A 16,985-nucleotide genomic window follows, 5' to 3' on the forward strand; every position below is an offset into this window, starting at 1 on the left:
CCATTTTGGCTCTGACATTTCAAATATTTATTTCAGTCTGGCCCCATCATCTCGTCTGCTGTGATTCAAATTAATACTTTACGATAAATATGTATAGTTATAAACTGTGTTTGATAATAATTGTTTTCGTTAAAACTAAACGAACGAGTTTTTTTTAATTATAATGTTAATTCTATCTTTTAAGAAATTGGCACTGCCAATTAAAACATATTAAAAAAAAACATATTCAGAAGAAAATAATTATTGCAAATAAAAATCAACATGGTGGCAAAGGTCCATCTCTAAACGTTTCAAGTCAGACAAAATGTTTAAAAACGATGGTTGGTTTTTTCTTCTCAATATTTTATTTTTAACTAATATATTTATCTATATCTATAAATAGTATAAAGGGAAGTCACTATCTGCCTCTATCTGCATCTCCGGTATTTTTTCTAAGCCACTCAACGTATATTAACATGATATTAACTAATAAAAAGTGCGATAAACAAGGAAGGTTTGTATATATAGTTTGGACATATGGCTAAAATATTACGATATTTTGTCCAGAAACTGTTTTCGGGCGCTTACATGGCTAACGTCGGTTAAGCCTTTGGAGACACATCAAAACAATGTATTTGAAAATAGTGGGTCCAAAAGGACCACAAAGTCCGCAAAAGCATGTGTTTATCTCTTTAGGTACAATTCGATATAATAAGAATTTTTATCTATTACAAATTACTTTTACTGATTTTAAATATAAATAGAATATATGATTCACTTTAAGTTTGCACGTAAATTACTAAAGGTATTTTGTAATAACCTTTAAACGTGCCACGGCTAGGTAAAGTCTCTTCTTTATAAAACATGTTCAGGCCTTAGTCGCATAATATTTGCCAGATGTATATTAAACCATTAAGCACTAGTATTAAATTACAAAAAAAAAACATTACAAAAAATAAATGATTTTTTTCAAATAAGATCCAGAAGATTCATAAATATTAAATGAGATTTCTGCTATTAAAATAAGTAATTTAAATAATTAATCAATAACGTACACAAGTCCTTACAAATATTTTATTAATTTTATTTGGAACTCACGTGCTTCTTAACGGTAAGCCCAAAAATGACACTTGATATTCCGGTTATATCGAAATAAATTCAGACCTAAGCATAGTTTAGCAACGCATGTATAAAAAGAAAAAAAAAACAGAATTATGTTTTTGTTTGGTGATATATAAAAAAGAAACAAATCTAATACTTAAAAATGAGTTACTATTTTTAAAATAATCCATCTATCTATCTTTAAAAAAATATCTTTTTACGAATATCATAAAAATAACTGAGTAATGAGTGGCTGTTTGGTGGTTAAAATTATAGTAGTAGTAGTACACTTAACAAGAATTTAAATTACATTTTAGAAACTGGCCCAAGCATAACCCGTGCAATACCTGCTTAAACTGGCTAGAGGCCTGTCTAAGTTTTTTAATGCATATTCGTAAACATGATTAAGCATTTATTATTGAATACTAGGTAAACTTATATCAAAGACAATAAAATACAAGTACACACGTAAAGTAAATATTGCATAATTACGCGAAATTATTAACATAACAATTTATATTAATACAAAACTACATATTAATAAAAATAAGTAAAGATCGCAAATATCCCAAAGCTAGACAAAGGCTTGTTCTTCTCTAGAGGTGAAAGTTGTGTTATTTGTAGAGGTTTATTTCATTAAAAAAAAATCCGTTATTTTCGTAGGTATATATTGCAATTTTTTTTTGTATTATAATCTTTGAACAAAAAAAAAAAAAAAATAACATTAATATATTGACAAACTCGTCATCAGATTTAGCATTTATAGGTACAAAATCATTCCAATTTGTATATTTTATGATAACAATTTAAACAGAACCTAAATTCCAGTTTCATTATCATCGCAACCTACATAATTAAATACACTAACTAAAAATTGTTGTTTTAAAATAGTTCAATCAAAACAATTAGTGTTTTCTTTACGTATTGTTTAATGATATCTATTAATAAATAAAATAATATATAGGGCATTGTTAAAATGTTTTTCAATAATTTAAATGCGATTAGGATGTCTAAGTACTTATAATAGGTAAGTAAACACATTACTTGACTTTCAAAATAAAATAAATATATAAATAATAAAATAAAATAAATAATAAAATATTCTCTTTTCATACTTACTTTTCATCTGCCATTTTATAAATTTTTAATAGCTATAAAAATAATAGTTCGATACAATATCACAGTGTATGATAAAAAAAAATATTTAAGTTATATCACATAATTCTATCACTTTTTCAGTCACTATATTTATTTTTTGTGCGACGCGATATATTTAATGCATTTTTAATCAACATGCGCGCCCTGTCCCTCCGACGGCTACATATGTACTGGGTCTATGGACATGCTTTCCTGCATATATGGATGTTTTTCCGCGCAAACTATTTCGAACGAAAGCACGACAATGTGAATTCGAATCTTCGAGTTTTCGCGCCAATATCATTCACGTGTTTTGCGCTCTTTACGTAGGAGCATAGACCAGAAAACAAATAATTGTTAAGCAAATAAATTTTGAGGGTGTGTACGTGTGAAAAGTAAATCGCGTTATTAGGAAGCTGGTGATAATTATTTTTGTTGGACATCATAACATCAATAAGAAAAGTTAAACGTTACCAAAATATTTGCGCAAAATTACCACAAATCATCGCAACGCCCGCCGGTCGCCGATTATTTATTTTTTTTTTTACTTGTCAAGGTATCCATCTAATACATACGAAACGTCGTAAAGTCCATGATGTGTGTCTTTACTTCTTGCAATGCCTGTGAATATTAATAAAAAATTAACAGGCTCTAGGAAAGAAATGATCCCTACGAGATTATATTTTGTTAATTTTCTTAACGTTTTTAATTTCTAAATAACTAAAATTTAAATTTTAAGATGCACAGCTTCATTCAAGAAGACGAAAGGAGTTATTAATAAATCCTTAATAAATCTAAGTGAAAACAACCTTCTTATTATAATTATATTCCTTGGAAAATACACCAAACGACACCAATTGATGTAAAACCAATTAGCTGGTATTCGATAATCTCATTTACATGGACCGTCATGATATCTAAATTACTAAATCATGGTTTATTAGACGTCTATCATAATGCCTATATTTACCTGTTATTTATAGCAAAGGATAATAAATATATATATATATAAATTATATAGAAAAGTGTATATTTTATAAATGTAATTTGTAGTCGTAACATAAATCGAACTTATTGTCATGGTTTTTACGGCGGGGTACCCTTTGATGATTGCTACGATCAGCTGTCACCATGTAATTTTTTTAATTTCCCTTTTTGTCATTCCTTTTTATATTTATTTAATAGTCATAGAAATCAATTGGCTGTAATTATCGGACAAACTTATTACCTTTCAATATACTTCGTTAAAATTCGTATTCAAAAATAATAAATTCAGACACCGTACCCAAACAAGGGAATTCACCGAAGGTCGTAACCTCATCGGAGGCGACAAGTTCTTAACTTAAATACTTGCATTATTTTAGTTGACAGGCTTCGTATCGAAGCACGAGATCGGGAAAACAAATTAAATTTCCTCTCTCGTCCCAGTCATGCGTGGTTAACACACAATTTAGCGAAACTAAAGACTTACCTGTGACCTAATTGATTTGACATTACGTGTTTATTGCGATTGTTATTTCATAAAGGACAAAATATTTACTTATACTGCAAGATAATTCCTTGAGAACTGTTTACTCTTCAGTAATTTTAAATCATCTGACAGTTCATGTTTGAAAGTTCCACTTCACATTACCTCATTAATGTTAGTAACTTGAAATCTATAGTTACTTATAATAAGAATACGCCATTACTGAGTAAAGCTGCTAAAACTATTAAGACAATATATTACATATAACTTATACCAGAAGATGCAGCGCTTTTTGAAGGTTTTAGTTTATAACAATTATTATTATAAAAAGAACCTCACTTCGCAGTTTCATTTGCTTTAAATTAAGACTATCGACGTGACTGACGATATTTCACGTTTTCGTAATTAATAAAAGGCACCAAAACTGTATTAGAAGCTAAACGTCAATTCATACTAACAAATTTAATCGATTTTCGGTCGCAGCGGCATTCGCAAGAGAGACTAATCAACTGTGCAGGACATAAAACAGTGCAGAAATGTATGCGCAAATACTTGTGCACTGCAATCCCCTCCCTCACATAATTCTCGATTAAACGGAACATCAAACACGGCGGGAAGAATTCAAGTTCAACGACAAATAGATTTACGTACTTTCCTAGGCATGGGCGTAGAAACACTTCCAATTTCCAGAATCCGTGCTACTAATTAATATATTTAAACATGTAAAAACAATCATAAAAAGGCATACTATTCTGAACACGGTTATATAGCTAATAAAATATTATCTGGACTTCTTCGTAAGTTACGGACTTTATGAGGAAATAACTTAGGAGATGCGACATCTCTTAAGCATAAGTCTTGGTAGTAAAATATGCGGACTTATTTGAATAAAGTAGGTAACGAGAGACAATTACAAATTATTATTCATCTTGATCACTATGACACAATTTTACTTTTTTGCATAATCTGGAAGGCTATTCCGATTCTATCATTTCCTTTGAGGTTTCCTTACGAATGTTAATGAATTTCGAAAAGGTTTGACAACATCGCGCTTTTTTAAAAATTGGTATTTATTTTCTATACCAGTTTTAATTAGAAATATATACTACACAAATTAATTATAACCATAATGATTTTTCGTATTATCTTTATAGCTCTGTTACTCGATAAGAAGTTACTTATTTGCGCATTACAATAATTACTAGCGTAAAATTTTTAATGTACGGTAGAATTGGCTTTTCTTTAAAAACATTATAATTAGTTTCTATTCTTTTAGCGCCGGAAGATCTGTCCTCCTACGTAATGACGACGGACAGGCAAAACTACAAATAACTTATAATATATAATACAAATACTTATATATAATTTTAGGGTTCAAACCTTAATCTTGATATTCTGAAAATTGCTTTTTCCGGCTTTTGTTGCTGTAATATAAAAACGTTTTTATATAAACTGAAACTTAAAAACTTAGAAGGTAGTCATTTGATAGTTATAGAAATAAAAACTGTCATAAAATAAATTATATGAAACAAAATCTTATATATTGTCATACATAGGTAGCCTTTTTGCATATTTATATTTACATAAAATTACTTACGTCAAAACGTAATCTTTTTATCTAAATAATACGAGTATCATTAGCACAAGAGTTCGTAGACAACAGAGTTCATAGAGTTCATTTTTTTATACCAAGAGAGTTTTATTAATATGTGATCTTCATGACTTTAAAATAAATAATGACCTTAAATTAAATTTAGAATCGAACATAAAATCGTATACAGAAAACAAAAAAAAAGACAAAGTATTTGGCAAATTATCAAGTGTCATACGCACACGTTATTTTTTGGCTTAAAAATAAAATTTAAACCTATCGGCAGGCATTATCATTGAAGAAGGTAATACGTTCGAATAATAATATTTTAATACAGTAATAAAAAATCTTATGATATTGTAAATTAAAATAAATAAAAACTAAACTTTATCATTACGCTCATAAATTAGATTAAAACTATTCCTACAGTGTCAAACTTTAAAAAAATTAAACTTGAATTTGAAGGAGAGGCAGTAGTGAAAAGTTTATGCGAAAGAAATATTTCACTCAAATTCTTCAAACATATGCTTACAAATATAACATATAAGTAGAATGTTTTACTGCAATAATATCTTAAAATTTTACTTTTCCTTAAATGGATCTTAGTACTTTTTCAGTTTAGAATTAGTTTATAAACTGGATTACATAATTTAATATAAACGATATTAATGTTTAATAAGCTGATAAGTTTATCAGGAACCACTTAAAGGTTCTTAAACATAATCTCCATTACACCTTGTGACGTAGAGATATTATTTTTATAACATCAAAATCCTCTCCGAACGGAATCTTATCACAACTTTCTTTGTAAGAATTCTGTCAATTTGAAATACATTTACAGAATTCTTATTCTACAAAGGATTTTGTATCGTCCAAAGATATGAATGGTGTCATCGTTGATTACACATAAAGCAGCTAAAAGACGTACAGAAAGAAGTACCCACCATTATTTAAAAGATAAAATACTAACGTTAAAATACTATAACTAAAGATAAAATAAAGTCTCTCATAGCATTATCTGCAAGTAATTCACAAAACATAATATGCAATCGAATATATAAACGGAAGTGCTTTAAAGCGTAAATATTAAAATAACAGCCTGCAAATAAAGCCCAACAGTTGCTGGCTGGGCTTCAGGCCTGCTCTCCTTTTGAGGAGAAAGTTTTAGACTATCGCCACCACGCAGCTCCAATGCGGGTTGATGGAAACACATGACTTGGTATAATTTCAGTCGACACATGCAGATTTTCTCTCGTGTTCTACCCATCCGACGATTTCGGCTAAAAATAAAGATAAGCATAAGTAAAAATAACAACAAATACAATAATAATATTCGATATCTATTACCGAATAGATTAATTATCTCTCAATAAAAATATATGTATCGGATCAATAAAATGAAACGTTTTATCTTTAGAATGAGTGACAACTATTTGATTGTTTCATTTAAAAAATACGTTTACAATGTGTAAAAATAACTGGTATAAAAATAAAATATGATCAAATGTTGTAAACGTGATAAAATTAACATATCAATTACAATACAGTCACATGAGGGCTTTGTTAGGGATCACAGCTATCGTATTATAAGTCCTGTTTATTGTACTGTATCTGTCGTATTACAAAATGCGTAACGTTATAAATATAAAATAATGTCGGTTTATACATTAGGTAAGTAAATACTGCGAATTAATAATAAAACTTTTCGCCTGTATATGTATCTAGGCTCTATTAACTTAATTTATTCAGAGTATTTTGGAACTAATGCTTGTTAACCTCCTGCTTCGAAGTATTATTATTTTAAATGAAGCGATCTACATTTCTAAAGAGTAGCACTTTTAATGTTGGGAGGTAAAGAAATTTAATAATATCTCCTATTTTATAAAGTATTTTTTATTTATTACGGGATTGAATAATAATATTTTATTTAGTAGCATCAATTGTACTAAATTTAAATATGCGATTTCTAAATTTTATATAAAACACCAATTATCGAGACACTTTTTCTTTATGAGATGAATCATTTATATTAAGATATCTGCCTGTATTTGCAGGCCTTATATAATGGCCTTGCTTGTTGCAACAATACTTTGATTCTCAGAGGACGCCTCGTCTTTGGTAAACATTAACGGTAGAATTTGACATTCACAATAACGGCTTCTAAATAAAAAAATATTTGCAAAAATTTATATAAGTACATTTTAAATAGTTTTAACTTCGATATACAAAAATGTTCGAAATAAAAAGTAAAGTCGAACGTCGAATAAGAATCGTTTCTTTTCGTAACCATAAAATTCAAAAATAATGTGATACGTTGTGGCTTCATATTTATTTTTATGTTACGTGTATTCGCTTACATAACAATAAAACGCATGAGAAGAACCTTGTAAGAACTTCGACATAAGATTGTGACACAACCAAAACATAATATAATTGGTTTGTACATAGAATAAACTAGAATCGATAATTCACCTTTTAAATCTGACTGTGGAGTATCCAGAGTAATTTTTTACTATTTTTTCTTCATTTCAATCTCTTAGCTATAAGTTTCACTATTGACTTTACAAAAAACTGCACTGCGTTAATTATTTAGTAGACGTCCAATTATTTTTCATTTCAATGCTTACAAAATACGTTTGTGTGCCGAAGGATTTTATAAACGTAGACTTTATAGAAGATAACACAAAATATCTTATTCATTTTATTCTGAACAGAAATTGTGTCGCTGTTCCTTCCCACTATCAAACAAGAACACAAAATTCTATTGACAATCATTAACAATTATAAGCCAAAATGTTATAATTCTTAATTCATAGTATGTTTAACATCTTCTAATAAGATTCGATAGCAGAAAGTGACTGATCAAAAATAAAAATGATATTAATACTTAATTATATTATGTTGAAATGTGCTCAAAATATAGGATGAGTTATGTAGATATTACCTTTAGCTAAAGATGTTGACTTTGCTTTACAAACCCATCTCACTTGTTTTATAGGTAGGATCTTTATTACTCGTTGACAATTGATGATGTTTAATAACATTTTCAAAATAAAAATGTTTTAAAATAAAAATAAATAACCAATTTTTTTATTTTTTTTATTTACATTTTACACTTAAATTATGAGATGCGTATTCCATTTAATTATAAAGATTATACAAATATACAATACACTGTATAAATTTTAAATAAAAGAAGGCGAGTTTGTGTGCTGCTTGATTATACACTCATATAAATAATACCTATGCATTAAGGATAGAGGTAGATCGTTTATAGATTCGATAGCTCTTATCTAAAGATTAAGACAGGCTATCCTGCCTCTCAATAAAAAAATGTCCAGTTGTTGACATATTTTTAGTAATATTGAAGTGCACAATACTTGCAAGTTGTAACATTTTGATATTGCCCTGTAGGGCCATCCTAGCTAATTATTGGAAGTTTTAATTTTTACTTCGTGTTGTTGATACGTTATGTCTCCTCACGTCTGCGAAGAATAAAGCTAACCTAGAATCTAGCGGATCTATTAACTATAGTATTGATTAAAATACTAATTATATGCGCCTTATACTACTTAAATGTCATATTATTGTCCTGTGCACTGGGTAATATCACTGATTGAAAATATATATTACGTTACGTTACGTTGTCTTACAATTTATTATAAAAAATGTTCTTTTAGAATATGATCGGACGCCACAAGTAAATAGTACGTAACGTTAACGTAACGTTAACTAAATCACTTACACAGAGTGCCATTGTTTTTATTTCACAGAATAAACTTGTCACTTATCAAAAGTGAGACGTCAACCATGACGTGTTGCCTTTTGGTCTCATATACATAATAGTATGCAAGACACGTTTCTACTCTCTTGCTCTCACTATTTATAAAATGCATCAGCATTATCCTCTCTTTATCATAAGCATGGTTTCGGACTCCACCGGTATAAATATTGGTATTATGTGGGAGACCCCTGGTAATACTCTGTTGTATCAAGGTCTTGTTCAGGATATGCTTCATCTTGAAGTTCGTTCGAATTGTACATAGTGCCTGGTAGGAGGATGTACCGCGCATCTCTGAAACAAAGTATATGAGTATATTTATTACACAACAGAAAACAAATACATAAAAAGCACAATTATTAATATTCGATAACGATTACCATGAAAAAAGGTTTTAATATAACTCTAATAAAGCCCACTTCATTTACATCCATGCCTTAAATAAAGTTTAGTCGTCTGTACGAATAAGCGGAAAAATAGGAACTCTTTTATGCTTCTACACATCTCCACAGACTATCAGACATCATCAGTCTTTGGTGTATCTTTTTATTACATTATTGAGTTCATCTTTGATGCCTACAAGTCCTTTCGGGCTGCTTCACAATCGATCTCAGGATTACAATGTAATTTATGATGAAGTAACGATTAGATGCTCAAATATATTTAGTTACGAAGTAAATGACTCTTGCTTGTCTGAGCTTTCAATTCAGGTGGCGATGAAAAAACGTCTAGGTATGACAACGAAGAATATTTTGCAGTTGTAAATATCTCATATTCAGCAGTAAGCTTAGTTCCCGCTACGAACATATTTCTCTATCACTTTGCTAACAAATCACGTTTATAAAAAGGTTCAAAGAACTTCTATTTATGCACTTGTGACAATGTTGAATTCGCAGATTTGTTTTTAGAAACGATACCGCAAGTGCGTCAAACTGTATGTAAACCTTATATAATAATAATGCTCAGAATATGATTTGACAACATTTGTATACTCTTGTGAAGGACATGGACGTCAATCACAGGATTTTTTGTTTCAAATAGCCGACTTTCGCGAGGTGTATTTTTAATATATTTTTTGGGAACCAATATTTCGGATTACCTATTAGGTAGATCTATTTTCCTTTATTTTTATTTAATACATCCATACTAGTCATTAAATATTGTGAAAATGTGACAAAATTATAACACAGTCATATACGTAAATAAAAATTACACAGCACAAACATTAATGGACAATATAGTAAAAGAAAATTATATCATTCCTCTGCCTCTGTTTCAATATCGATCACAGATTGTACAGGACTATTTGTTTCCTTTGACAGGAGAATGATAAAATAACTAGTAGTCCAATAATTAAAAATTCTCTAACTTGTCATTTCAGCCTAAGCATTTTGATCTAAAACCGACAATTGTATGAGTGACGATGGTGATGTATTACAGTCCTCGTGATCTATTACAGTCGCGACAGCACGCACTGCTCGCACATTTGTTCATGAGACCGCCTTACTGGCGGTTGAGTCGAGTCGCACGAAAGTCGCGCACACCAAATGCAAAATCAAAATTAAAAACAAATAATAATATTACCGCCGATGACGCTAACTACTTTTTTTTGCGGATTTTGCACTCTCTGCGTCGAATATAAGAATATCAGGCTTAATAGCAAGAGTACAAAATATGTCAATGTAGACTAAAACTATTACTACAATACTTAGTTTATATAAGATTTTAAATTAACATGGTTATTTTTATTACTAACAGTATTTAAAACGGGATATTTACCATGTTTTTTATTTTTATTTGGTGGAGCTCGATATTTCGACATTATCTACGAATGTCTCGTGAACAAGACATTCGCAGATAATGTCGAAATACTGTTAGTAATACTTATTTTGTTCCTTAGTAATGTGCTTTTGATGAAAATACTGAAACCAGTCATTAATACTTAATTTTAATATATATTGATATCGCAATTGTAACAATTAATAACGTAAAGTATATTGTAAATACTTTAGATGCATCCTACTAAGACAATTTTTCTGCAAAGATGACATTGATACGTGTGCACTATGCTCATATATGTGCGTATATGCACTCTCTAGTCACTTACTCGCGAAGTTCCTAGGTAATGTAGGCAAATAGCTGAAGCACAAGACCGGCAAATTTGTAGTATTTATATGCTAATTATTATTACAGTCCTCCGCTATAGATCCAACTTATATAAAGCCATCTGACGTACTGACAATTCTACTCATTTTTACCAATTCTTATATTCCTAATAAACTTAACCTGATTTTAAAGGCATTGGAGTTTAACAGTTTCAACTTTTTAACACCGGAATACTAGTTTTTAGGGCTTTTATATAACAATATAAGGATTAGAGTTTTTATAGGCAAATTTTATTGATCCGAACCGGATTTTGAACCCGGTGCCTGCAATTTATATTTGCGTCGTATAAATTAGTTATTAGATCAATGAGAGCGTCAAATTTGTTTTTAAGACTACTTTTTCATTGTGTATAAAAGATTGATTATAATATATAACGGTAATTTTTATTTATGAGAGGTATTTTACTGAAATAGCATGCAGTATGGAAATTAGTTTAGCTCAAGCTTCAGCGGTGCTTAATCGTATATTAAAAAAGCTGATAAAATATATAAAATAATAAAAACAACGTCAACTTTACCGTAACTAATAAATAAATATATTATTTACAATTACAAATTACGTTATGGAGTTCTACAAGAATTATTCTTAGATGCTGTTTTCTTTCATTGTCGCGAAATGAAGGTATACTTGAAATAATGGTAATGTAAATTATTTTCTAGATCTTTAAATGTTGATATCATCCGTAATTATATACATAAATATTTGTTTCTAAGATAACTAGAACATCACAGTTCTTCTTTATGTGTTATATAGTTCTTTATATATTATTTTGAAGTAAAATATTTAGCAAACTTTATCTAAATTAATTAATAAACAAATTTTATATATATTATTAGTTACTGCTAATAAATGTAATGAATAAAATATAAATTAATATTTTAATTATTTGAATACTATCAATGAAAAGGAATGTTTAAGTATCTTCAAAGATAAGGACGTCAAAATAAACACAGCAAAATCAGAATTAATTTATTGTCTAAACATAATCTACACGGCATAATAACATTTTAATAATACACAACTAAAGATACGAAAATAATTTTCGAGTAAACTTAAAATAAAAATCCTATAAATTTAACCTAACTGCATTTTTCAAATAATAGGATCAGGGGGAAAAAAGGTACGTTTTTTGAATGGGATATGTTTTAAATGCATTGTCGATGGAGGTTGAAATTAAAATGCATTGATATGACGCACATTTTAATATAAAATGTGTGGCTTAATCACAGATAATTTATTAATTGACATTGTCGTTATAACAAAATCAAAAAATTCATATTTTTTTTTTTCATATTCCCAACAAATAACAATTATTTTTATTATTTTATAAATAAATATAACAGCGAAGTATAAATATTAGGTATTCCAGATCAGTCCATCAAATTATTACCATGGCATGTAAAAAGTGAAATAATATCATACGTTGGCTAATAAATATGTATACAAATAAAGCATTTAAAATATTTGGTAGTCAAAAGTAAAATCGCATTTTTTTGGAAATTACATTCTTTTTCAAACAATGTAATTACCAAAAAAATATATTTAAAAACGTTCTTTTTAATTTTATGATTTAACAGTTTCCGAGTACTTAAATTATAATATAGGTATTTATTTCAACCAACCAAAGCAGCAAACTCAACTTAAATAAAGAAATGCTTAGGACTATAAAAATCGAGTCAAACAAATAAAAATAAATTAAATTAAAAATGGCAGCATTAGAAGCAGCAATAACGCGTCACGCCTTCGCCTCAAGATCATATTTCTTCTCATCGGCATCCCTAAAAAAAAATAAAAATAGGAAAAAGGTTTCATACGGGACAATTAGTACTACTAATTTAAGAACTAAAAATCACCGTAAAACAAAACAATCCACAAACTAAAGTTTAACTCATACGTTAGTGATTGTCCGCTACTGGGCCTGAAGTTTAACTTATCCGTATACATACCAAGTCCGAACTAAAAAGTATTCACTGCCAACACCGGAACTCATCATGCTGGAACCCTCCTCGCTACCGTCAACAATCATAAATTTCTTGCCCTCTCTGAAAACATTAACCACAAAATGTTTCTTATCACCCCGAAAACAAATCCGCCATTTTGTAGCCCATTTTAAATTTCGAACATCTCCGTGTTCGTACGAAATGCGTGCGTTAGCGTCCCGGTATGAAAGGTGATGTGTCCATTTAAAGCGATGTTTCGATTATGGTCGAATATTATTTGCAATACTTAATATATATCTCAAATGATACGTTTAAGTAGCGGTTGCCCAATTGCTATGTAACTATTTTTCCGGTAGTTTTGGTCAATGATAAGTATGATGTAATTTTTGATGATAAATTAATTATATTATTAATTTGAATATCAATTTTTGCGGACATAGTAAATTCGGCATCTGGAATAAATTTTGGCCATACTAAGAATATTCTTCTTCTTCTTTTGACCATATTTTCAATTATTTTCATATTGAATAAAAGGACTCACTGTATTTTCTCATTTTCCGTTAATACAGATTCCATTTTCTGATTCATTTCCTGTCTCCTTTCATGCATCCGCCTCTAAATCGGTTTTTTTAATTCATTCATATTCCTTTATCACAATGACACTTGGTTCAAAGTATTTCCTTTATGTAAACACAAATTACATTTCTCTGATTCTATTTCCTTTCGCCTATCTATATATCTCCGAATTCATTTTCTTAATTAATATTCCTTCATTTTGAGCTCTTTTCTTCATTGGATATTCACTCTAGTTTTATTTCTTTGCAGTGATTGTTAAAACGATGTTAATTAATCGATTGGTTAATAAGGAGCTTATTTTATGTTAATGAAACCCAAAGCCAGCGAAAATATTGAACTAATATTTTTTTGAGCTCAATATTCTCATAGAAGCATCCCAAAGAAAGCATATATAGATTTCTCGGTGTCTCATTTAATAAATTAAAAGTATTTAAGTAAATAAAAATAACGTCAATAAAAATAAATATTATATGACAAAGCAACACCGTGAAACTATACTGAATTGTTAAGAAATAGAAGAAAACGTACCTGTAGAATACGTAGTGTTGCAAGATGAAGAATATGTCGAAGATAAGACTGAATAATCCTAGACCGAACTTAGTAGCGTCTCCGAAGAATGATATCCAGTCGTTGTAGTTGTAAGCGTTGAGGGTCATCTGCAGGATGGAGAGGAAACCACCGACAAAATCTAGGAAAATGTTGCCGATACTCCAACCTTCAGTCGATTTGCGCTTGTAGTTCATGTACGCCTGAAAATTTAGAACGTTATTACTTAAAAGTCCTTATTTGGCCGCGTAAATTACATTACATCATTACACTGCAAGTGAGAGTCAAATGAAATTATAACATCATGGCATATGGAATCCTTCCAATTATATCATAATTAAAATCTTACTTTATCGACATAATTCGCTTGCCTTCCTGACGCTAACCATCATTGGGACTGGTTTGAAGGTAAACTACGAGATGAATAACCTTAACCGAAGACTCCACTTTCAAACTCAACAAGCGAGCATCACTGAATTATCATTTTTATAATCTGTGTTTATAATTTATCACATGCTTATGTAGCAAAACATCGTAAGGACACCTGTCGTAGTCCAATGAAAATCTGTCACATTTGTATCCAAAAACCTTGAGCTTAAGTCTCAAAAGAGGAGTAGGTGTACCATAGCAATGGGACAGTTACAGTTACTTTTTGATGCCACAAATTTGCTCAATTGGGTGTTCTTGAGAAATAATCCCTTAGTCAACTCTTACAAAAAGCACGGGTCGAGATGGGGGGGGGGATACTTTATACTATTTTCAAAATCAACGGTGGCTGAAATATTATAATATGATCGATGAGAGCAGTGAACTATGGTTATAATAAATACTAAAGGCTATATTACGTTTCTGATTAATTATATACACGCATGATAGACCACATTTAAACTCACCTGAGGAACATATTTAATAAGCGTAATGCAGAGTTTGATGTAGCTGCAGTAGTAGAGGAAGTCAAGCCAGGCGATCTTGTTAGCGGCGCCCAAACTAGCTGTAATGATGACCACGGACCCAAATGTGGTCAATATACCGCGACCTATCATCGATACCCGTTGATCATCACGCTGGAATAGAATTTCATCATTAGAACGACTTCTAGATTACTACTGGTGTTATGGTATGGGAACCACCCATACTTCATTTTGTCTACCGTGTGACCCAATACTTTGTATTGTTCTTTTAAATTGAGGGGTAAATTAAACAAATATATTAAAGAAAAGGGACACAACATTAGTTTTTTAACGCATTATCAGTTTGTTAGAAACATTATGGCCTTGTCCTTACAGCCCTGTCTTTATTAATGTTTAATTATGCAAAAGCATTTTTAATTGTAGTTCTCTTTAATTCAATATGTAATATAAAAAGTATATCTCGGTAAACTGGTTAATGCAGGTACAACTATGTTTAAATATCAGATAAAATAACTTATGATCATAAAAACAATGTAATTAAAATGTATTTGCTCATACTTGTTTAAAATCTTTTAATTAATATGTAAATAGGTCAAACAACATTTACTGAATGAGTGAATGGTTATAACCATTAATTTTGTATATTACTATAAGCATGGTAATGAATATTAGATAAATTATATTTATTTAACTGATCTTAAATAATGTTACTAACTTAGGAAGAGTCTTTGTCTCTATTTTTCTGTGTTTAAAAATATTTTTAGTGGATATATTAAGTAGATGTTAATGACAATGGCAGTAAATGTATCAGCAACTTGAATAGCAGGTGTCCATGAATGATGGTGATTTTCTCATTTACAAAAATAACAGAGTATCAATGGAGCATCACTTTTAGACATAGGAATTATCAAATAATAAAAATACAAAAGTATATTTCATTTTATGCAAATTATTATATTAATATTATTATATTAGTATTAAGTTAACAAAGGCAGTCTTGCTGTTATCCATAACGTCTCATAATTCATATCCATAACATATATGCCACATCCAAACAGCAACAGTATTGTTGAGTTTGAAAGGTTATTAAGGCAGTGTATTACAGGCAATGTAAGGAATGGTTAACATTTCTCATAGCGCTAGTACCTTTTTTTATGGCATTTGTTGGCGGACGAGCTTATGGGCAACCTAATGGTAAGTGGTCACCACCGCCCATAGACAATGGCGCTGTAAAAAATATTAGCCATTCCTTACATCGCCAACGTGTCACCACCTTGGGAACTAAGATTGATATGTCCCTTGTGCCTGTAGTTATAGCTATGAATTGTGCTTTAATAGTAGCTGTTGCCCGCGACTCCGTTCGCGTGACTTTAAGACTCAAAAGTAGGGGTATTATATGGTTGACATATTTGTGTATCTTTTCGTCTGTCGTAGCATTATAGTTCCCAAACGGATGGACAGATTACGTATTTTTTTTTCAGATGCATAATTGTAAATAATTGGAAAGTTACCTCATACAAAAAGCACTGAGTGATTGTGATAAGGGTAGCGAACGCAGCGTGCAAGGAGAAGAAGACATCGTTCAACTGGACTGGGTTCAAGCTGCGAGGATGACGGTTGAAGTATTCTTTCTGAAAATTTATAACAATAACTATGACCAACTTTGACATCTTGGGAAAATAAAACTAATGGGTAGACACTTTTATTCCTACTACTCTTTGAATATATATATATTTTTTTACATAACGTTTTTAAGAAAGCGATGCGACCTATAGAGGATATTGACTTT

General features: G+C 29.9%; 2 protein-coding genes across 7 annotated transcripts in view; both read right to left on the reverse strand.

Annotated features, from left to right (window-relative positions):
- LOC113396347 (facilitated trehalose transporter Tret1-like) overlaps positions 1–2,421 on the reverse strand; it is a 35,353-nt gene extending 32,932 nt beyond the window's left edge. Inside the window, exon 1 of one of the 2 annotated variants that reach the window (XM_064215121.1) lies at positions 2,200–2,421. In XM_064215121.1, coding sequence (XP_064071191.1) covers positions 2,200–2,213 — 14 coding nt within the window. In that variant the 5' untranslated portion in view covers positions 2,214–2,421. The remainder of the gene's footprint in view (positions 1–2,199) is intronic. The other variant, XM_026634246.2, reaches the window with a different exon arrangement.
- A 3,912-nt stretch (positions 2,422–6,333) lies between these two features.
- The window catches only part of LOC113396352 (cystinosin homolog), a 49,145-nt gene continuing 38,493 nt past the window's right edge, over positions 6,334–16,985 (reverse strand). For 2 of the 5 annotated variants that reach the window (XM_064215085.1, XM_064215084.1), the window contains 4 exons: positions 16,708–16,827; positions 15,179–15,349; positions 14,268–14,488; positions 6,334–6,556 (listed from right to left, as the gene is read on the reverse strand). In XM_064215085.1, the coding sequence (XP_064071155.1) occupies positions 6,349–6,556; positions 14,268–14,488; positions 15,179–15,349; positions 16,708–16,827 (720 nt within the window). In that variant the 3' untranslated portion in view covers positions 6,334–6,348. Of the gene's footprint in view, positions 6,557–9,071; positions 9,352–12,178; positions 13,002–13,169; positions 13,266–14,267; positions 14,489–15,178; positions 15,350–16,707; positions 16,828–16,985 lie in introns of those variants that run through there. The other 3 variants (XM_064215086.1, XM_064215087.1, XM_064215088.1) reach the window with 3 other exon arrangements.

This window comes from Vanessa tameamea, chromosome 6 (genome assembly GCF_037043105.1).
Source record: "Vanessa tameamea isolate UH-Manoa-2023 chromosome 6, ilVanTame1 primary haplotype, whole genome shotgun sequence".
Taxonomy (NCBI): domain Eukaryota; kingdom Metazoa; phylum Arthropoda; class Insecta; order Lepidoptera; family Nymphalidae; genus Vanessa; species Vanessa tameamea.